Source organism: Pavona decussata, unplaced genomic scaffold (genome assembly GCF_977016875.1).
Source record: "Pavona decussata unplaced genomic scaffold, jaPavDecu1.1 SCAFFOLD_42, whole genome shotgun sequence".
Taxonomy (NCBI): Eukaryota; Metazoa; Cnidaria; class Anthozoa; order Scleractinia; family Agariciidae; genus Pavona; species Pavona decussata.
In genome coordinates this window covers 911,390-935,335 of record NW_028145464.1, presented here as the reverse complement: position 1 = coordinate 935,335, position 23,946 = coordinate 911,390, and the positions used below count along the sequence as shown (strand labels likewise).

Genomic DNA, 23,946 nt, shown 5'->3' with positions numbered 1-23,946 from the left:
TCTTTTAAAATTTGGCTTGAACCGGGAAGTGAGAATCCGACTGTGGGAGAATTTTTTCTCTGGCTCTTGAGAGGAAATATTTGTGTTTCTTTCGACAACGCGCGAACACTAAATTGTTATACACTAAGGAGGTCTAAGGACGTTTGTATGCTATAAATGAGGGGATGTCTTAGAAAACAAGTAGTTTATCTCAACAGCTTTTGGGGCTTAAGATTTGTTGATTTCGATCCATTTTGATTCTTATTTCCGATTCACAAGGTAGGAGTACCTTATATACCTTGTATATAAAAACAAACTGTTAGCGAAGGAAACTGACAGGTAGTAAACACATTTTTGAAGGGTTGTGAAAAGGCATTTGCAGCGTCAGAGTTAAAGACTAATTGCTGCGCATTAATTTGGTTTAATTATTTTTTTTTTTGGCAAATTGTTTTGTAACTTCCAAAAATTCTGGGGGGGCTTAAGCCCCCTCTGCCCCTCCCCCTGCTACGGGCCTGCTTGCTGGATAAAATGTTCTAACACCTTCTCAAGACACACAACTTCACTCAGGATCGAATATACAACCACCTCTTAAGCGAATAGAAATCCTTGATTCTCGATCCGCCGAACGAGTACTTAAATGGCTGCACGCCTCACTTTCTACGGAATGAGGCTATCCTTCACAATCATTCCTCAAAACCTTAACTCAGTAGCAACTGATGAGATTCACTGACAGAATCGAAACTGCAGTCTTGCTTGATAGATAATATGGGGAAAAATAATATTATGAATGAAGAAGGACTACTCACTGCATCAACATTAGTGCTTCCAAAAGACATTACCGCAATCAAACTTCGCAGAATTCAACGACTTGAAACGCGAAAAAGCACTGATGTAAAACAAACTACGCGTAAGGCACTCTCTGCGTTCCATGAACCGAAACTAAACAAACATGTGGAAAGAATTTCAAACATCCAAATCACTTTCCTTTACACATGTGCACCTTAAGGCGAAAGATTAAAGAAAGAATTTATTTTTTACGTGCGGACGCACTTTAAATTGACAGAAACTTTCCAGTTCAGGCCTTGTCAAAGGGGAAGCCTTAAGACTTTTCAGAAAAAACACTTCAAAAAGAACATTTGAAGAAAATATTACTCTATTCAAACAGAGATTATTACTCTACAGGACCTACAGAGGTTTCCCCGATAACCTTACAGATAAAACTCTCTCAGAAAGGATGTCGGCCCTACAAAACAAACAAAAGAGGCGCAAAAACATTTTGCCGTTTGTTACAGAATATCGCTATATCGAATATAGGCGCAGAAGGGGCCCTTCTGCGCCTAATCTAAAAACCATTCAGATGAGTAAGTGGCACTTGATAGAAAATCAGCCTCTGCTTAGAGAGACCCTTCCCTACTTTCGTACAGAAAAAGGAGATTTTGAAAGACGTACTCGTGGTAGCAAATTAGCTTTGAAGGTCATATTCTTCCTATCTCGACCAATAGGAGCCGTGTTTGGCCTGTAATCATTATTTTACCATCTTTACACGGTAGTTAAAATAAATTTTGTAAACATCAAAGCTTCAAACTTACGTGACAAAACCGAAAGGTAGTACGGAAAGAACGAGATATAACAACGTGACAAACGTGTTTCGTACGTTTTTCCTTCTTTTAAGACATGCCACGGAAACGAGGCACTGTGGTGAGTAGCAAATAAAATAAGCCTCTTAAAAGACTTATCAGGGAGAAAGGTGAAAAATCAGGGAGGAGGGAGAAACGGCCAAAAAAAATTAGGGAGGAGGAAGAAAATAGGGAAAAAAATATGGAGAAAAGAAATTTAACTGCCCGTTCCTCTCCCCTCTTTATATGATACGGTATGCTTACGAGTTGAAAGTCAGAGCCGGACTCAAAACGTGCTCTTAGTTGCTAAGTTGAGTCCTAACAGATAGTTGCATTTTTCACCACAGGGAGTCTACACAAAGTATGAGTCTGATGTGTGACCGTTGCTATAGTTTTCGGAATTCAGTAGGATAAGGGAATGTATGGACATGCATGAGCGATCAACATTGCGAAAACTATGACGTCAGAGGGTAACAAAGATTCGTTATCAGTGAATGCTGACTCCTGTTTCACGTGAACAGAGGGTGACCGAAGGTGGTATGACGTCGTCGGAGTCAGCCCGTAGTTCAATAAATATACTGATGATTAGATTTTCACGCTTGATCTATTAAATGGCTTTGTTATACATGTACATAACAAAACACTTTGGGACTTGTCGCTCGTAAAGCACTTAACTTTTCTCTCGAATTTCAATGTTTCTCTAAACTTTGTTTAGGTAAAAACAGATTCTCAGGAGATAAAACTGTTTCCCTCGAGACTATATTGGACCTTTTAATAATGAAACTAGTTCTGGTCTGTAGCACAGCTACAAACAGATTGGCAAAATTGGCCATAAATGCAAGCTTAGGGACTGGTCATAAAGTACCGGGGGGGGTGGGCTGGAAAAATTCATTTTTACGAAGGCTAGTTTTGTGTGACCCACCCTCATATTTTTGCAGAATAATGCATGGCCCACCCATATTTTTCAGGTAAAAAATGAAATGACCCACCCCTAGTAAATAAAGGTAAGACTATACATAAAACTAGACAAATTAGAGGACAAGTATGATAGAGGAAGGAGCACACATGCACAAAGTCTTGTTTTTGAAGTTTATCATTGCATGAGATCTATTTTTGTTGAAATACCTGAAATGATTTTGAGAAGATAATGTGCATCTAATATGTATCATTAATAACCACATGGAATCATAGTTGTTCATTTTAATGGATGCGAGTGAACTTGCCCTTTTCTTGATAGAATGTGTAGTTCCAGAAAATATCCTTACCCCACCCATGGAGGGAATTCAAGATTCTGGAGGGGATGGTGGTAAGAGAAAGAACAAAATTACAGAGATTGTATGAAAGAAACTTGGAAGTTCCTGGCGGTAGGGCGTCCTTTTATAAATTCCCTCTGTGATGGGGGATGGATATTTTCTGAAACTACACAATTATAATTTGTGCTTTTACTGTTAATACATTTCACACTTTTACTGGCAAAAGGCACCATTTGATGCAAAACATGTGCAAAAATATTATGTGCCCCACCCCTTTAATGATGCATGGTTTTTGCTAGCCCACCCCTTTTTACATGCATGAAAACAGTGACCCACCCCCCCTTTTTTTCCAGCCCACCCCCCCCTGTACTTTATGACCAGTCCCTTAGTTGTAAATTGTTTTACCTGCCTGCGCGTGTACCTGTTGTACTTTCTGTGCAAGATGTGCAAAAAACAATAAACTCTTAAACTTTGCTTCATTTAAGAAATGTTTATTTTTTTTTTGTTTTAATGGTTTTTCTGTTTAAACCAAAGTAGCAATAATAATAATAATAATAATAATAATAATAATAATAATAATAATAATAGTAATAATAATAATAATAATAATAATAATAAATGCAAGAAAGAACTGTGAAGTGTTTTCAGATTAAAAGACAATAGCTGGTCCTATCCAACCAAAAATTTTTAATGTACATGTATACGTATACATTACAGAAGCTGTCTTTAGGCAATGTTCAAAGTTGTATATCCTACCAAAGAGTATATCACGATTGCAGTACAAATGTTTTTTTGTAGTACTCTGCGGACACCGTTCGCTTTACATTAATAACATCTCCGCTCGCTCGTATCACAGATCACTGCTGAATGGTCAAGTTACTGCTACCACGATGCAGCCATTGGTTGTGGACTTTGTAGATATGACATTACTACAGCAGAAACAGATAATCTGAAATACAAGAAGAAACACAGTTAAAATGAAAACTGGGCTCCTTATTATACACTTGACTAAACACCTCCCTCAAATCAACAGCCTCCAGGTTGTGTTGGATTAATGTATTTCTCAGGCCATCAATAGCCTTGATTGGTCAATGAAAATGACCTGAAACAAGCGTGTCGCTTTACATGGACATTGGCACAGCTTTCCAAAAATATAAAATAATTGTATTAGTTACATGTAACAGTTCTGTCCTTTTATGAAAGTGGTTTCTTGCATTGGTTTGAACTTAGCATTTCAAAAGACTATGACTAGTTTAATGGCCTTAGCTCCCACGAGACTCCTGTATCTCAGCGACAGAGCATCCGAACTAGTAATCAGAAGGTCTTAGGTTCGACTCCCAATAGCAGCGCTGAGATTTTTTTCTGAGTATGCCTCTGTCACTGAATAATACATCATTCTCATTTATTCTACACATGACTCCAGTCCTAGCAGTATGCAGGATGTTTGTCCCATGAACCTAGTTTAATGGCCTTATCTCCCACGAGTCTCCTGTAGCTCAGTGGTAGAGCATCTGAACTAGTAATTTATTTATTTATTGATTGATTGATTTATTTATTTAACTTTATTTATACACGGGTAAAAAACATCAGGACTTAATGTAAATACTAAAATTGCATAAATTATATTATTAAAATACTAATCTACTACTAAATTAAATTTAATAACAGCAAAAAATAGAAACTATAACTAATCGGAAGCACTCCGCCCCGATTTTTTTCCAAGTGTATGCCTGTGTCACTTACTGAATAATAATCATTCTCAAACTATGACTAGTTTTTACAAACATAACTTTTTATAGTGTTTGTCTCGCCGCTCTACAATGTAAGTTTCGAAAAATTTTGCTTTGTAAGCTGGCGCATACAAGGCACCACTGTCACCAAAGCTTTATAGTGACAGCTCTCTTCTTGTCTCAGAAATTTGAAATACAGTCAACTCTCTTGAAAGCGAACACCCTTGGGGCGTGACAAAGTGGTTGCTTACAGGGGGTGGTCACTTACGGGAAAGATCAACAAAATAAGCCTAATACTGGATTGATTAATTAATTACATAATAATATTACCTTAGTAGCTAAAATTAGGCAAATAGAAACTGATTTATTTGATTTGCTCACATCTCAGTATTCATTCTTCCGATGAAACTTTCTATAATATTTTGGAACAGATCACTGTAACAATTCCCATTTACCTATCTTCTCTACTGTAAACTGTTATCATCTGTCAGCAGTCCGGGGTAGCGTCATTAAAAATCTGAGTAATGATTTACTAATGATCATACATGATTATGTTGGGTCGTCGCTTACTGGAAACAGAAAACAAAAGAATATGTGTAATTTCTGGCCTAAAAAGTGATCGCGGTGCCTTAAGAAATTTGAGTGATGGTTGCTTAAGAGAAAGCTCTTGAAACAGTATTTAATTGAGAGACAAAATGGTTGTTTACGAAGTGGTCGCTTACGGGAGGTGGTCGCTTATGAAAAGTGGTCGCTATGAGAGAGTTGACTGTAATTGATTTCCTTTTCTGGATATGATAGGTGAGATTCTTTTCGAAATTTTATAACTGCAAAATTGATCTTGAGCAATTCATGAGTAAAGTATTTTGTTGCAAAGGCTGAGTACATGTATGTGCAGTCATGCAATGTGTCACATTCCTGAAACATTACGACGTCATTAAAACAGATTTTACCAGATGTTCTATCCCAAAGAGTGAGAAGATCTGGGTACAAGGTTAGGGCACTTTTGCATTTGTGAGAAATGGCTCATCAGACTCAAGTCAGTTTGTAAGAGGAAGGTAACACTTTAGAATTTCTTCAGGATAATATAAACCCCTTTGAAGAACTTCAAAATACATACTGTACATAATTTTAAGACCAGATTTAATCAGTCTTTCAGAATAGTGCAAAATCCATTGGTAAACTTACTAAATGGTCTTGATGACCACTTCTGACAAATGAAAAAGTTCATTAATCACTCAACAGTTTACAGCAGTGTACACTTTTGTAGGACTGCCATCAGTTAGCCTGCGAACGCATATGTATTTCCAGCTGTCGCTTCTCTCCGCCAAAAAATAACTTTTCAGAGTGGAGAGAAGCGACAGCCAGAAATACATCTGTGCTGCAGGCTAACCATCAGTAGAATGCAGCCAGCTTACATGAGCAGCAACTGCAATTCTTGAACTTGCTTCTCTTAAGCGTGAGGAGAGGCCAGCTGCTGTGCTCAGGGTCTGGTTGTTCGAAAGCTGATTAACCCTAATCCACAATTAAAAGTTAACTGACGGAGGTTTTCATACCACTCGTTAAAACCATTTTTAAGGGCTAATTTTAGGCTAATGCTAAAGAAAAGTCTGAATCAAAATTGAGAGACTGAAATCTTTTTGGCAGACCTTTAATGATTAGTTATTAGGCTTGAATCATAGTTCACGATAACCCAGGATTAGTCAGCCTTTGATAAACTGGGCCCTGATCTCTAAAAAATGTCAACTGTTTGCATCATAAGTAGTGTAGTGCCTAACAAGTGGCAGGAGTGTGCATTATTTTCATTTTTTACTCACAGAAAACTGCTGAACATCTGCTTGGTATCCTCAGAAGAACGTGAGTTGGAAAAGGTGATGAACGAACAGTACACTGCTGCCCAGGCTGCCCATTTAAGCTAAAAACAATAACAGAGATTTTCTTGTATAAGAAAAACTAAAACATATCAACAAATGAAGAGCAAGAGGGCTATAGACCTTTTTCATAAATGGCGGCCGATAAATTATTCTTTTGTTTTCATGAAAATTAGCCTTACTGGCCTCGTCAGCATGTGCAAAATTCAAAAGAATTTTTACTCTGAAATGAGGTTAGTAGCGCTAATTAACATATATTGAAAAGAACAATAAATCGGCCGCCATTTATGAAAAAGGTCTATAAATGCATGTTTTGGGGTTAAAATTTGACTTGCTCTGGACAAATAGCTCTATCTATCATGATAAACACAAGATTTGACCTAATGGCTCATTTTAGAAGAACTAGCTCATTACCTTCAAGGCTATTGCCTACAAAAAAATTCAAGGAGCCCACAAGGCCAAAAGCTGAGAAGTTAGGAGCCCAACATGTGAAGTGTGAGGTGCTGCTGCAAAAAATTTAGGCCCCCAGAGCGTTTTCTTGGGCGCCCCAGGTTACTGGGCTACATGGCTCATTGTTAGATGGAAATACATTGTAAGGACTGTGTGGGTTCATTCAGTGGCTATTACGTGATTGCGGGTTGGGGAGGAGGGGGTGCACAGAGGCAAGGCCTTTGAATCTACAATCTACTGTAGCTAAGAGTTTTTTGGTCAATTGCCCTTCACTTCAGCTGGGCATTTGCAACTGGTTGAAAGAGTCATTAAAGCCCTTCAAAAGTCCTTTGCCGCCCTAAGATGGCCGCAACTTTGTGCACTTTTGCATTTGGTCCTTACCTCCCCTAGATGGGCTCTTTTGTCTCTTATAAGTTATTGTTCTAATTGTCTTCAGGAAAGACTAACCAATCAGAATCCACAAACTCAACATATACATGTATTTATTTGATAGGTCTTAGTGGTTCCTAGAAAGAAAGGCTTTTGTTCTTTGTACAAAAGACCAAATTTAAAAAAAAAGGAGGCCTTATTCTTCACGTGAAACCAATTTTGCATTTTGAGAAGGTAAACACATCTTTTTGAAATGATAAATCACAAGAAGAACTTCCAAGAAATACCTGAAAGTTTCACCCGTAGACATCCGAGTGTTTGTCATGAAGGAATCATGCTTCGAGGACAGATTGTGGTTTTATCAAAGCAAAGAGCAATTGGACATCAGAAATCATCACTGATCAATGAAACTGCCGACTTTTTCAGAAATGTTTTGGTTGATTGGGAATTGAGCTGAAAAACATGTACTATTCTCACTGACTGATTCTTTGTATTCGTAACAGTTTTGCAAAAATATTTTGAAAAACATGCTCTGCATGGGTCAATGAAATATTTGCTCCAGCAGGGCAAAAACCTTTTTTTTTATTCCACTTGTCCATTGGACGAGTAACGTTCAGATTCTGGTTGCCTGAAAGTTAAATTCACTAGACTGACAGCAAAGACATTAAAAGGTTTTATCACTTCATCACAAAACTTGCCACAACGGTAATCGCCTCACTCAAGTGTTAATGAAGCCTTGTCTCAAACGAGTTCGTCATTTCCAAATATGGTATGTGGATCCCAGTCCTCATCGAAACAACAGAACCAGATATTCTCGGAAAACAGAAGCGAAAACGGGTAAGTTGCCGCGAAAAGAAACCAAACTTCGTGAAACTCAGGTTAGTTTACAAAGTCCAAATGCTTAGGAACTCAGACCTCAGTACAAAAGAACATCTTTTTTAGGCAAACTCTACTCGTCCTGTAGGACAAGTGCTTTTGGAAATGCACTCGTCCGAGATACGAGAATATAATCTTTTTTTCCCCTTTAGGTTTACTAGCATCATACATTTAGTTCGAGCAACATCGGCGAATCGTTTGTTTTTTAATTGCTTATTTCTTGCATTTGTGATTTGCATGTATTTATATTGCCTGCTATCATCTTTTGTTCTGTTGATTAATGGATTCTGCAGTCCCAATGTTACTTTCCGCAAGTACGATGTCTTTTAAGTTGATTTCGCTTAATGTGAAGGGCATAAGCAACTTTAAAAAAAGAAGAACTATTTTTACTTGGTCCCGAAAGCGCAATGCAGACATAACCTTTCTACAAGAAACTCATTCCACTGCTGAAACAATTGTTCAATGGAAAAATGAATGGGGCGGAGAGCTTATTGCCTGTCACGGTAGCTCCAATTCACGTGGAGTGGCAATTTTGATAAAAAACGGTTTTGATTGCAAAATACAGCATACAATCGTGGACCCCATGGGACGATATATAATTTTAAAAGCCGATATAAAAGATTCAAGGTATGTTTTTAATAAATATTTATGCTCCAAACAAAGACAAAGATCAAATAGAATTCGTAAACAATCTACTTGATATATTGAGAAAGGAAAATCTCGACACCGAGGAAAAGATAATTATGGGAGGCGATTTTAACTGCCCCCTCAATCCAGCTTGTGATAAAAAAGGAGGAAATCTAAATCAACGAAAATCAGTTGTGGAACGTATTGACTGTTTACAAAACGAGCTTGATTTAGTAGACATATGGAGAATTAAGAACCCAAACACAAGAAGTTATACGTGGAGCCAAAAATCTCCCAAAATCTTTTGCCGCTTAGACTATTGGTTAATTTCAAACAATTTAAATGACCTTGTAAAATCAACTGATATTATTCCCGCAATTAGAACAGATCACGATGCAATTACTTTAGATATAGAAGAATTGGCAACCGAACTAAGAGGTTCGGGATATTGGAAAATGAACTGCTCTCTGTTAGTTGATGAAGAGTATGTAAAGAGTGTCACAGAAATGATCCCAATTTGGACTGCAGAAGGGCAAAAGGAATTGTCAGACGACCGCTCAACCTGGGATTGGATTAAATATAACATTAAACGTCACGCTATTTCACACCCAAAAAAGAAAGCGAAAGAAAGAGATGTTGAGGAAAAAACTCTTCAAAAGGAAGTAAACAAAGCAAAGGAAGCATTAGAAAAAAACACAAGTGATTCTAACATTACTCACTATCACACAATCCGAGAAAAATTAGAGGTGCTCTACGAAGAGAAAACAGAAGGAATAATAATACGTGCACGTGCTCAATGGCATGAACATGGAGAAAAAAGTACTAAATATTTCTTGAATCTGGAAAAAAGGAATCACGTAAAGAAACACATACGAAAACTTTACATAAACGGTGCTATTAATACGGATCCAATTAGCATTCTGAAGGAACAAGAGCGTTTCTATCATAATTTGTATAAAACTGGTAACAATGATCCGAATATTGCGTTAAAAAGACTCGCTTTTTTGAGTGAATTAAATATTCCAAAACTTTCTGAGGAACAGAAAATCACATGCGAGGGTAAAATTACATCCGAGGAATGTTTTTGCCTTCTAGATTCTTTTAACAACAACAAAACACCAGGGAATGATGGCATCCCTATTGAATTCTATAGAAAGTTCTGGCCCCTAATTGGTGATAGTTTTATAAGATGTGTAAATGAGTGCTTTGATAAAGGTGAGATGTCCTCATCCCAAAAACAAGCAGTTATTACTCTAATTGAGAAGAAAGGAAAAGACCGTGCATTCCTTGAAAACTGGCGTCCAATTTCGCTAGTCAACGTAGATGCAAAAATAATGTCCAAAGTAATCGCTTCGAGAATTAAAAATGTGTTACCAGAGATCATTCATCACAATCAAACAGGGTTTGTTAAAGATCGTTATATAGGCGAAACAATTCGATCTATCTATGATATAATGGATTATACTGTTGAAGAGAATATTCCAGGACTAATGATTTTTATTGATTTTGAAAAAGCTTTTGATAGCGTGGAATGGGACTTTCTTTTCGAATGTCTTGAATCCTTTAATTTCAGACCTCACTTTCTTAACTGGGTTAAAACTTTTTATAAAAACATACAGAGCTGTACTATAAATAATGGAACTGCTTCAAATTATTTTGTGCTTGAACGCGGAGTCCGGCAAGGTGATCCACTCTCGCCGTATCTTTTTATAGTAGTTGTGGAAACTCTTGCAATTGCCATTCGTCAAAATAAGGAGATAAAAGGAATCTCTATCGAGAATGAGGAAACAAAGCTATTGCAATACGCGGATGACACTACTGCAGTGCTCTCGGATATGAACTCGGCCAAAAGTTTATTTGAATTGTTGGACATTTTCAAGGACATTTCGGGCCTTAAGATTAATTGCACAAAAACTGAGGGTATGTGGATCGGAGCATCCAAAGAAAATAAAACAGAACCTTTTGGAATTAGATGGCCTATGGAACCAACAAAAGCTCTCGGAGTATACTTCACTTATGACCTAAAACTGCTCAAAGAAAAGAATTTCATCGAAAGACTGGATAGTATTAAAAAACTGATAAACATTTGGTCTTCCAGAGGTCTTTCAATCCTTGGTAAAGTGACAATAATAAAATCCTTTCTAATTCCCAAATTTGTTTATGTATGCTCACTCCTGCCAACACCCAATGAGCTGGTGAAACAATTAAATCAATTGCTATTCAAATTCTTATGGAGTGGAACAGATAAAGTAACACGTGTGTCAACAATAAACGATTATGGGGAAGGTGGACTAAAAATGATTGATTTACGAAAGCATGGTTAAAGCTTTGAGATTGGCATGGCTTAAACGAATATTCAACGCAAACGATGGGACATGGAAGCGGTACTTACAACACCAATTGAAAACAGTTGGAGGACTGTTCTTTTTAAATTGTAACTATGACGTTAAGGATTATACATTCACTTCCCAGTTTTATCGAGAGCTTCTTCTGTGGTGGTCACAATTTCGCGACAGTTTCGCTACTGACATAAATTGGACAAATGTTATTTGGAATAATAAAGAAATAAGAATAGATAAAAAGCCCATTTTTTACAAAAATTTCTATGAATCCGGATTTATTTACATACGTGATCTCCGACTTGATTTGAATATCAACGATTCCTTTAGTTACGTTTCAAATAAAATTGGAAAAATTAGAATTCTACAGTGGGCGGGCCTTCGACACTCAATACCTGATTTCTTAAAAAATACGCATGATCAAATCCACCCACTAACGCCTTCTTCGCTTCAGATAAATAACAGCATTTTTGATGTGAAAAAGAAGAAATCGAAAGATTACTATTCGTTATTTGTTGCGAAGAAATCACGGCCACCTAATATTGTTCATAAGTGGAAAGGCGATTTTAATACATCAGATGATTTATTGAAAGAATCTTTCATTTTGCCTCACGCTGTTGCACTTGAATCGTACGTTAAGGCCTTTCAGTATAAAATTCTCAATAATATACTCTACACAAACGCGAAACTATGTAAAATTGGTTTTAGAGTTGACGAATTATGCACTTTCTGCAAAACTGAGCGAGAAACACTATATCACCTACTTTATCAATGCACTTATGCTAGGCAGTTTTGGAACGAGTTTGAATTGTACTGGCACCGCTTGTCAAATCAGGTGATTCACCTGACTTTGGAAAATGTCTTATTCGGAATACTTTCAACACCATGCCCTTCACATATGCTGCTTAATTACTTTATCATCATTGGAAAACTGTTTTTGTGGGACTGTAGAAGAACACAAATACATCCTAAAATACAAGGTTTTCAGAACACGATAGCTATCAAATATAATATTGAAAAAAAAATAAGTAAGAAAAAGTTTTATGAAAACAAATGGATATTCAAATGAGAAGAAATTGATAACTACGTGAAAAGTCTTTAAAGCTGATTCGCCTAATCTATTATCCTTTTTTTTTTTTATCTGACGTTGCTCGGTTAAATTGGTTTAATTGGTTTATTTAGTTAAATTAGTTGAATTATTATTATTATTTGAATTATTTGATTTGCTTAAAAATATAAATGGGGTAACTGTGCAAAATGTATCAATCGTTATTATTTTAACCTATATATAATATTGTCAATGAAATTGTAACTGCTCTGTAAATGATAAATTTCAATAAATATTATATATATAAAAAAAAAAGAGATACGAGAGTACTCGTCTCGGACGGGTGGACGAGCGGAAGTTTTTCGCCCTGCTCCACAATTAACTTGCAATTTCTTCAAATTGCCTGCGTGTGGCTCACCTCAAAGCGGCAAAGACAACTGAAGGTTTTACCACTTGCAAATGATCATATAGTTTAAAGTGGTACCGTATGAAAATCCCACAAACTATTTTTATAAAACTAATAACTTGATTAATGTGTCATGTTCATTAAGCGTACTTAAAGGAGTACCTAATCTAAACCACTAATGTTACTAAAATAATGTTAGTAACACCTTGAGGAAATTTTTTTTTGACGATTTCTTGAGGAAATCTTGCTTATATATACATGTAATGTTGTTTAAAACAACCACATTAATACCCCCAACAATACTAATACCTGGTATTAGTATTGTACTAGTGATACTCCCAATACTAATAATACTAACAACAATAATAATACCAATGATACTAATACCAATAATACCCTATTAATACTCCCAGTAACAATTGTTTTGGTTTGATTAAGCAAAAAGGCTCTTTATCACTTAGCGCTGGTTCACAACTTTTACCATGGTGCATTGCGTATTGTTGATTATAATACATGGTCAAGGAGACTTGAGTAACAACGGCCAATCTTAGACATGCAGATTTTAATTACATGTAGGGAATTTTAAAATAGGATTAAGGATGTGAGAATTTTACGGTGTATATATTTTTTATTCTTATTACTTTGTACAGCCCCACAAGCTGCATGGAGCTTTAATTTTAAAATAAAGGCTGTCTGTATGTCTATCACTGACCAGAACGATCCGCACATGACCAGATGTGAGTCTGCTATTCAGAGCGATTTCTATGACAATAACGAGGTTGACAGGCCTATGCGACTCTCACATGCATATTTTAGCCTACCGGTAAATCTTTTTGAGAACACCCTTTTCTCTATGAAATGAGCAGTGTTTCCTCGTAAATTTCTTTTAGTGCTGGATTTTCTTCGCATTTTTTTACGTTTCATTGGGGTGAAAACAATTGTCTCTGAATTCGATAAAATCAATAAGTTAAAAGACGAAGACCAGTTGTGAGTATTGATTTTTATCCCTTGATCGATAAAATGGATAAATTAAGAAATTTAATTATCAATTTTTATCGATTTATTGAACATTTTTCCGATATCGGTTTTTTTTTTTCTCGATTGAATTGAACACGCCAAGATGAAAGGGTTCGAAAATGCATTGAGTTCGACTCCATTCGATTGTCTTCGATATATAAGAGGCATTGGTAATAAAAAGTATAGTACGAGCTTATTCAAACTACGTTAGGACCACACAGGCTGAGGCATGATGGTTCAGCTAACAATTTCTCGCATGACATTGATCGAGTCAACATGGTCTTCAATTGCAACTACTTACCTTCATCAGAAGCCCGCACATGCTGAAGATCATCCCTAACAGGTTCATATATTCTGGAGTCTGATCATCTGCCGGTTTATTAGTCACTGGCTTATATCGGAATATTTTGCTGGGCCTTCTAGGATCTTCTTTTACCGACGAATACGAACTTCCAGCCGGCATTTTGGATGTTGAATGAACGAAACGAAAGGCTTCCCGGCAAAACTTGCGAGACTAATACAATATGGCGGCCTTTCAAACCCAGGAATTCTCATTAAAATTATATTCGGGTTATTCGTTCTATTAGATATTTTTTATTTTCTTGTTGCTTTATATTTGAAAGCCAAAGGTTTCAAAATTCTTTTAATGTTATTCCTATTTCCTAATAATAATGAAATGATTTTATTTTTGAGCAAGTTACAGGGATATGCGATTCCATCAGATTCCATCAGGCGTTCCCGGCGAGAAAAATTCGAGTTAGTCTGGTAACGAACACATTTCAATAAAGTTCACCGGCGCACAACTCGGGGACAAGTTTCCACGTGGAATTGGGGAATCATTGTGCAAGGATCGATGGCGGTGATTTCGACAGTTCGTCCGCTTTCTCTTGTCTTCTTAGTTCTTACTTGTGTTTTGATCGCAGCTGGTAAGAACTGCGAGACTTTAGATGGGAAATGGTATAATCAACTGGGATCCGAAATTTACTTGAAGCATTCAGATGACAGCACTTTGGTGGGCGAATATAGGACCGCTGAAGAAAGATTTAATGGCTCGGCTGGTGAAACACATTCCATTATACTAGGTAAATATGGAAAAAACTATGTTGTCTTAAAAAATTAAATATAAAATATCAACTCATTAACTTACGTTGTTTGAATGAAAACTATGTTTTTACAAGCAATGCAACTGATATAGACTGAGCTTACGTAATTAAGTTCATACTCATTGTTCTAAAACGAGTAAGCTTATTTTATTATGATTTTCATATTTGTTTTTTTTTTTTTTAAAGGCTTACGAAAACATTGAAGATAAGTGTTAATTCTATAACAGAGATCTGGCGACTACCTGTATCTTATGATAGTATTAAGCTTTTTATAAGCTCATTGAATCTTAATATCACGTGTTGTTAGGATTGGACACGAGCAGGTGGGTCTGATCTGGTGTCGCGCACGCATGAGCTTCGTGACGATCACACGAGTCAGCATAGTGGAATCAAAGTTCGTTTTATTTCATTCAAGCTTTGACAGTTCTATTCATTGAACTTTACCAAGCGTAACATTTAATTAAAGTTTGTTAATGAAGTAAAGTTGATTGATGTTGGTGTACACACAGTTACTTGGAGGACTGGTTATGAAACCTTGCCATGAAAACAATGGTGCTGTAATTTATGTTGGAAGGGCCGCGACACTGCACAATCCTTTGTTTTATCGTTCACACCACAGTTGAATATCTTAACAAAAATGTTTCGATTGGTCAGTTGCTCCAACACATTCCAAATTGTATTGTTGTTTGTGCAGGGTCAAGGCCAAAAAAGCAAACAAAAACATACAACAAAGAAGTTTGTCAGGTTTCATAACAATTGCCTTCAATTAACTATGGTATACAGTGTACAAAATTTGACCAAGCGTGACAAACATAATTATAGAGCAGTTCTCCATTGAGTGTCAAAAGTAATCACATTTTTGCTTTGGTTTTGCATTACTACACTCTGTGATTGGTTGATAAAATTCACGCCACTTGTTGAAGCAATAAGATGTTAAACAAAAACCAATCATACCTCACTCGCGCATGTTTTCCTTTGCTTGGCACCGGATGCATGTATTTGCTTTGAATCCTGATTGGTTCACTGGCTGTTTGCACCGGTTGTGATAAGCCAAAGTAAATACTTTGGTTTTGGTTTTACGACACTCAATTGAAAACCTCTCTAACACACTGACAAAATTTTGGCAAAGCAGCTTATTATTAGAGTAGCGTGACATTTTAACAGCTCTTTTCAAACATCATCATTTGCTGGCCTTTTTCTTGTTTGTTTGCTGTTTAACTCAAGGACTGTGCCTTAACTAATTGAAAAGTATTTTTGCATGGTTTATGAACATGCGAGAAAAGAAGATCCTAGCAAGTGTTATTGTACCTGAGTCAAATTGAATCTTTAACATCCCCCCCCCCCCCCCCTTCTCCGGGCAACCTTAATTTTTGGAAATTTAGTGTTCAAATTCCTGAACTAAAAGTATAATAAGTTTAAAAATAGAAGACATAAATTTAAAGATACAAGCAATAATTTAAAAAGTATAAAATATAAACAAGCATGCAATAATTTGTAAGAACCCAGCATCTATAAAATTTTAAAATTGTAGGTATCAATTGAAACTTTGAAAGAAGAAACTGACTCGGCATTTTGAATTCTACTTCATCATGAGAGTTCACATATCTTAATGTGCCCCGTTTTGTAGACAGTCATGCCATGCCCTTTGGAGCCCTCCAAAACCAGTGTCTAATACTCGATTTGAAGCTACTTGACTGATGCTACATGCCCTAGTAATTTATCTCGTTAGTTGGTATTACCTTCATTTTGTAAGGTTGTAATGAATCACGTCACACCATGTGACCACTTTAATAAGCCTCCTGTTTGAAGGTCGATGACTTTTAATAAGCCCCCCCCCCCTCCCTCCACCATCTCTGTTGAACCCCCCTCCCCCAATTCAAAAAGTGAGAAAATGCAAAAGAAAGAATTTGAAATTCATTTGCCATTGGTCAAAATATAGGTCAGGTGCTGTATAATGGAAACTTAAAATATTGGTCTTTAAGGTAAAAGATGACATGGTATTTCTAATACATTAGAAACCATCAGTGCTATGTTTTAGTTAGTTGTGTGGTGAAACATTTTGAAGAACTTGGCTGTTTGAGTTTTGTTCTAAACTAGTCCTTTTCTTGGGGCTTACTACATGTAGTCAAGAGAACTTAAGCTTCCATGGTATATGTATACATGCCTTCTCAGGGAACATATATGAGATTATTTATAATTATTTATTTATTTATTTATTATTATTATTATTATTATTATTATTATTATTATTACTATTATTATTATTATTATTATTATTATTATTATTATTATTATTTTGTCCTTTTCACCCCTACATGTATCTGAGGTTGTCATGCCTCAATGATTGACACTTTTGCCCCATTATTGAGTTGTACAATGTATGGATCAATCCCAGTGTTTCACTTGGGTGGAGTCAATGGGTGAAGTGTTTTAATATTGAATGACATGACAGACATCAAGTTCCAAACTGATGCCTTACTACTTAACACAATTACTTTGCCCAATCACAAAAGTCACAAGAATATACATACAATACATACATACATATATAATTTATTCGTCCCAAATGGGCTTTTCAGAATAAAGAGGTAATTTATACTACAGTGTATATACAAATGAATTAATTAACTAATTAACTAGAAAGTAAAATGACTCAATCAAACCGATTAACTATTAATAAATAAATTAGTTAATTAATGAAATAAAATAGACAACAAAAGTGGAACAATTAAGTCACCAAAAAGTTTGAGACAAGGCTTCTCTTCAGGCAATGTTTGAAATCTCGTAGTGTCGGTTTCAACTTAAGAGAAGAATCCAGTGAGTTCCAGAGTTTGTCCTGTCCTGAAGTAGAAAGTTCTTTGCCCTGTGGCTGTTTTTATACAAAGGAATATTTAGCATCTGGGAGTTCCTCGTTGCACGCTTGGTGATCATAGCTTTTTGAATATATTTAGAATATAAAGAGGCTGGTGCGCACCCTGACATACATTTGAAGGCCATTATAGCGTGGCAATAATACAACTTCTGTCTTACAGGTAGCCACTTTAAATCTTTAAGGATAGGGGAAATATGGTCGTATTTCCTTGAGTTGCTAACAATACGAGCCGCAAAATATTATATAAAAGAAAAAAATGATCACCAAAGATTTCTTGATGTTTAGTCAAATTCTTCCAAGTACAGTGTAGTATCTTACCATTTATTTATTTATTTATTTATTTATTTATTTTTTTTTTTTATCTAACCATTTATAGAGGACAGTGAGGAGATCAATATTAACTTTAAGTTGCATTGGATTGACTGTCATTCTGGAAATATAAGAATAAGCAGAATTTAAAGTAAATTTAAGAAGATATTTCTGCAAACTTTCCCTGTCACATCATAATTTTAGATTGATTTTGCAGACTAGTAACTCCAAAAACCTCTAGCTTATGAGGGATTTCTTGTCATAACAGTATATATATTTCCTATTCCGGAATAGGGTCAATCAAAGGCACCCTTGTTATGCATGTTGATGTTAGTACTAATAGGGTTAATGTCAGGGTTTTTTTTTTTTTCCAACATCAACAGGTTCTGCACCTTATGACTATCCAGGAGCATCCTTTGCATTCTCAGTTGTGTGGCGGAATGGCAGCTCAACAACTGTGTGGACTGGTCAGTGTCTTGTGTGTGATGATGGTCACGAAAAACTCCTTACCTCTTGGTTGCTGCGATCAAAGGTTGATACATGCGTAGACAAGTGGAAATCAACTATGATTGGACGAGACACTTTCACCAGATTTGAACAACGGGATGGACCTCGAAAGCCAAATGAGACTGCTTCAGAAATTCCACCAACTGTTATTACAAAGATTAAGAATTGGGATCCTGATGGCAAAAACAAACCATGCAACTTGAATGGTAATTGGTACAACCACTTAGGATCTGAGATGATTCTGAAGCAGAGGGATGATAGTGTTATTGAAGGAGAATACCGTACGGCCGTCGAGAGACAAACAGGAGCAGCAGGAAAGAGCCATTCTGATGTGCTAGGGATTGGACAGCTCGGAGGCCCTAGCAGTACTTTTGCTTTCTTTGTAGTGTGGAAGAACGGTGCATCTGTGACCGGCTGGGTAGGACAGTGCCATATCTGTGGTGAGAACCAAACGGAGATCATTGAAAGCACCTGGCTGTTACGAAGCAAGATAGAAAAATGCAGCGACAACTGGAAGTCAACATTATACAGTGAGGATAGCTTCACACACACTGAACAGAATCCTGGACCAAGAAAGAAAGATAATACACATGTACCAATAAGAGATGATGCTGAACAACCAAGAGCTTGTAAAGGATGCCAGATTTTACTTTCATTTATGCTTTTGACTGTGAGCGTGTTCATTACGGTGGTAGAGTGGTTCCACTCGTATTAGTACATGGCACATTATTATAAAAATTACAGGGTAATGTACGTGTAACAAGGTGTATTTTTCACTTAAAGATCCCTATTTATCGATCCTTGATAATTAGGTAAGAAGAATGTGACTTTAAATTCGGCCCTTAATCCTACGAACAAAACTTTTGTATGTTTTTGTTTTTTGTATTTTTATTTTTTCTCTACTTTATGTTAAAATTACGACTATTTATAACTTACAATAATAAAGAAATGCGAATGGCAAGATGGCCGTTTTGAATTAGGTTTCATTTTTTTTTTCCTAAGATAGAAAAGGAAAACAATCATAATACAGGAGAGGTAATGAGAATTGCATGTACAATCATGTGCACTCAATAGCCACGCAACAAGAGGTTTGGGCAACAAGTTTATTGAGTCAGGTTTGACTGCTGTACACTGATCATGAGTAGCGAATGACGTCGTAGCTGAATCAATAGACTCCCATGGGAGGGAGGGTCAGGTTGATATGCTTGCTGTATGAAATGAGCTTATGACTGACTGATCAACGAAGCTTGCATTCTGATAAGCTTAGTGACGTCGTATGGTACGCACCTAATTAGCAAAAAATCACTAAACGTAATTGATGCTGTAATATAGGTGTTACTTTTAAGGTTGGTGTGGTAGTGATTAAAACTGAGCAAAATAATACTCAGGTAACTTAATGCTCTTTTAAACAAATTTCTAGTTGGCTAATTTGATATAGGAATATCATTCCAGTAGAAGCATCCAATAATGGTTGGACAAAATGTTCTTAAATTTATTCAGAAAGAAAGAATTTAGATGCTGTGAGGATGTACTTTGAGGGGTGTAATTATGTTGCTCAGATACAAGGGATAGGTTGAAATTATATGGCTTTTACGTTTTTATCTCCCAAGTGACCATAAAATAGTTAACAGGTGTTTAATTACGCGGGATGCCCTGAGGGGGCATACCGTGTCTAAAAACGGGTCGATTTCTTTTTACGCGGGATGCCCTGAAGGGGCATACCGTGTCTAAAAACGGGTCGATTTCGTTTTTTTTTCTTCCTCGTAGCTACAAATCGGTACATTAATTACGCGGGATGCCCTGAGGGGGCATACCGTGTCTAAAAACGGGTTGATTTCTTTTTTTCGTAGCTACAAATCGGTACATTAATTTATTACGCGGGATGCCCTGAGGGGGCATACCGTGTCTAAAAACGGGTCGATTTCTTTTTTTTTTTCTTCGTCGTAGCTACAAATCGGTACATTAATTTATTCATTAAACTCTCCCCTCTCCTACTCGGGATGTATTGTTCTGATTGTCTTCAACAACAGCAGGCCAATCAAAATCCATTCTTGTGGCTTATATCGCGAGGGAGGGGACCCACTCACCCCTACCTGTGTGACGTCAATGCATCATTTGATATATTTATCAAAGACGGATTAAATTGTCGCGCCATATTGTTAACATGTTCTGGACTCAAGTGTGCCGTTTTCAAACGGAAATTTCACCATTTTGAAGCCGTAAATCGAAAGAATAACTTCTAAGAAGCACCCGACACGTAAAACGGTGGAAATTGGTGAGTTCTTAGCGAAGGAATCGTGCTTTGTTTGACAGTCTTAGATCAAACACGCGAGACTGAAAAGAGGTCATTGAGAAGCTTACGTTATCGTAATGGAATTTCACGAATTTCCGCTGATAGTCTGAGTCGCGTAACACAAGGGAAGCAACGTAACGCGATCGTCGTGACTCAAACTATTCCATTAGCAAGGATAGTTTTATAAATCGGCGAAGCATATAGTTGGAATAAATGAATCAGCCCCAGCATCACGCGTTATGCCAGTATAACAGGCATCTTGTTCATTAAACTCTCCCCTCTCCTACTCGGGATGTATTGTTCTGATTGTCTTCAACGACAGCAGGCCAATCAAAATCCATTCTTGTCGCTTATATCGCGAGGGAGGGGACCCACTCACCCTTACCTGTGTGACGTCAACGCATCATTTGATTTCTTAATTAAAAGTGCATTAAATTGTCGCGCCATATTGTTTATAACATGTTCTGGACTCAAGTGTGCCGTTTTCAAACGGAAATTTCACCATTTTGAAGCGGCAAATCGAAAGAATAACTTCTAAGAAGCACTCGACATTTAAAACGGTGGAAATTGGTGAGTTCATGGCGAAGGAATCGTGCTTTGTTTGACAGTCTTAGACCACGACGCGAGACTGAAAAGAGGTCATTGAGAAGCTTACGTTATCGTAATGGAATTCCACACATTTCCGGTGAAAGTCTGAGTCGCGTAACACAAGGTAAACAACGTAACGCGATCGTCGTGACTCAAACTATTCCATTAGCAAGGATAGTTTTATCAATCGGCAAAGCATACAGTTGGAATAAATGAATCAGCCCCAGCATCACGCGTAATGCCAGTATAGCAGGCATCTTGTTTTTTTTTCTTCCTCGTAGCTACAAATCGGTACATTAATTTATTCATTAAACTCTCCCCTCTCCTACTCGGGATGTATTGTTCTGATTGTCTTCAACGACAGCAGGCCAATCAAAATCTATTCTTGTCGCTTCTATCGCGAGGGAGGGGACCCACTCACCCCTACCTGTGTGACGTCAACGCATCATTTGATTTATCCATTAAAGCTGGATTAAATTGTGGCGCCATATTGTTAACATGTTCTGGACTCAAGTGTGCCGTTTTCAAACGGAAATTTCACCATTTTGAAGCGGTAAATCGAAAGAATAACTTCTAAGAAGCACTCGACATCTAAAACGGTGGAAATTGGAGAGTTCCTGGCGAAGGAATCGTGCTTTCTTTGACCGTCTTAGACTACAATTGCAGACAGAAAAGGGGTCATTGAGAAGCTTACGTTATCGCAATGGAATTCCCGCAATTTCCCTTGAAACCCTGAGTAGCGTAACACAAGGGAAACAACGTAACGCGATCTTCGTGACTCAAACTATTCCATTAGCAAGGATGGTTTTATAAATCTGCGAAGCACACAGTTGGAATAAATGAATCAGCCCACGGCATCTCGCGTAATGCCAGTATAGCAGGCATCTTGTTTAAAGTTTAATAAGGCCATGTTATACATAATAGGGAGTATATGTAATATGATCACAAAGTGGTGCGTTGTTGATGATTCTAACAAGTTTGTTTTGTAAATTGTGATGATGGAGCTTTGAAATAATTTAATTATCACCCCACAATACACAACCGTAGGTTAGAAAAGGATAATACAAGCGCATAATAAATACTTTTCAGAGGTTGGAATGCCACATATCATTTTAGTTTTGCGATATTTACAAGTTTTCTGCAATCAATGTTATTCAACATTACAATACAATACAATATTATTATTTTATTTAACGAAGCGCTCACAAAATCACCTAATTGGTTAGGAAAGTTTAGCTATAAAATGGTTTGACAAAGGAGAACATTGTAGCGAAACGGACTAATAAAATATTAGCGCCAAGATCGTTCAGTCATTAGAAATTCAATTGCTTGGCATGTTACCATATTTGAGTGGTTGTCCTTTTACAAAGTGGCCGTTTAAAACAAGTCAAGGCAATAACAACAGCTTGTTGGGACTTAGTGAAGGGTGACCGCGACCGGTTAATAGAGATGACCGTTAATACAGATCTGTCAAAAAATAAGTAAGGGGGAGGGGGGGAGCTTTAGCCCCCTTACTTTTTGGTTGGTTAAAAAAATATTTTATTTTATTTTTACTTAACTATATCCATCACTTACAGAAACAACTTACATTACATATTATTAAGTATATTAAGGTTTTCTCTGATAAAACTGACAATTTCAGACAGTTTGTAGTTAGTGACGACTAGATTTCAACTGTGAAATAATGGAATTTCAGCTCTTGTTTCTATTTTCATTCGTTCTTGAATCGGTGTGTTTCACGAAGATAAAGTTTCATCTCTGAATAAGATGAGGGGTGATAGAGGGAGTTTTTCCACAAAGGCTTTCATCTATTTATGAACAGCTACGGTAATCCTCTATCATTCAATCCCGCTGTCATAACCAACAAAGAAGCACATACGATTTACGGAAACATGAACAACGAAACTTCGTCGTCACAAGTTGCTAGCTTTCACAAGAAAACAAGTCGAAAATTTCTGCCTCATCAGCCTGTTGTGTTGATCAAATGTAAGGGAGAAAAGTAAACATATTTTAGTTGATACAATTGAAAATTGACATCAGTTTTTGATGCATTTAATTTCTAGCCATTTTAGAGCTTAAAAGTTTTTCCAGTGGAGCAGCTCCCGGACCCCGCCTAGTTGTCTCGCGCTAACGGTTCGCTTTACCGCCCACTCCAAAACCCGCTCGTGACCTGTTCACTTCATTTACTTTAATAAAACGAAACCGGTTTCTAGATTGGAAGCAGGGGAATTCTAGGAAGGCAGATTCTGCCCGCAGCGACTTTGAACTTACTAACGTTTTTAACATTGGGTAATCTATCTTGATTAACTTTTTTTTTTTTCAGAAATTTATCTGGGAACAATTTGATGTGGTCGGTTCCGGTGTTCATTGACTTTGATGTTCCCATGGTAACCTTTTTTTTAACAGATGTTTTTTCTTTTGAGAATTGGAAAAACTACATATTTACAACAAGTTTATATTTTTAGCTCGTATTAGTGTTGTTTTAGTGGACTTGATTACTTTTCGCTCAATTTTGGTGCTTTCCTAAAGATGTGGGCATTACTTCTCGTGGTGGATGTCAAAGGAATTATCTTTGGACGTACTATTTTTACTCTAATGCAAATATTTTTCGGAAGATGAAAAAAAAAAACAATAGTTATATTTAATTAATCAGAAAAACTAACACAGAGAGATGAAGTAAATTTTCTTCAACGTCA

At 36.7% G+C, this 23,946-nt stretch overlaps 2 protein-coding genes across 2 annotated transcripts; one reads left to right on the top strand and one right to left on the bottom strand.

Annotated features, from left to right (window-relative positions):
• Nucleotides 1-3,517: 3,517 nt before the first annotated feature.
• Nucleotides 3,518-14,057, bottom strand: LOC146482866 (PAT complex subunit Asterix-like). The gene is made up of 3 exons (XM_085106679.1): nt 13,880-14,057; nt 6,393-6,490; nt 3,518-3,797 (listed from the first exon to the last, which is right to left on the bottom strand). The coding sequence occupies exons 1-3, from the start codon at nt 14,039-14,041 to the stop codon at nt 3,731-3,733; spliced, it is 327 nt and encodes a 108-aa protein (XP_084962805.1). The 5' UTR covers nt 14,042-14,057; the 3' UTR covers nt 3,518-3,730.
• Nucleotides 14,058-14,362: 305 nt separating this feature from the next.
• LOC146482865 (uncharacterized) lies at nt 14,363-19,470 on the top strand. Its single transcript, XM_085106677.1, has 2 exons — nt 14,363-14,660; nt 18,246-19,470. Exons 1-2 carry the CDS (start codon nt 14,432-14,434, stop codon nt 19,082-19,084), a joined length of 1,068 nt encoding a protein of 355 aa, XP_084962803.1. The 5' UTR covers nt 14,363-14,431; the 3' UTR covers nt 19,085-19,470.
• The last annotated feature ends 4,476 nt before the right edge of the window (nt 19,471-23,946 follow it).

Bases quoted from the DNA above. Each gene is read 5' to 3' on its own strand.
- LOC146482865 (XM_085106677.1), top strand. From the start codon at position 14,432: ATGGCGGTGATTTCGACAGTTCGTCCGCTTTCTCTTGTCTTCTTAGTT. The intron at 14,661-18,245 runs GTAAATATGGAA...CAACATCAACAG, and splicing joins AACACATTCCATTATACTAG to GTTCTGCACCTTATGACTAT.
- LOC146482866 (XM_085106679.1), bottom strand. From the start codon at position 14,041: ATGCCGGCTGGAAGTTCGTATTCGTCGGTAAAAGAAGATCCTAGAAGG. The intron at 6,491-13,879 runs GTAAGTAGTTGC...TATTGTTTTTAG, and splicing joins TGTGCGGGCTTCTGATGAAG to CTTAAATGGGCAGCCTGGGC. The intron at 3,798-6,392 runs GTGAGTAAAAAA...CTTGTATTTCAG, and splicing joins CAGATGTTCAGCAGTTTTCT to ATTATCTGTTTCTGCTGTAG.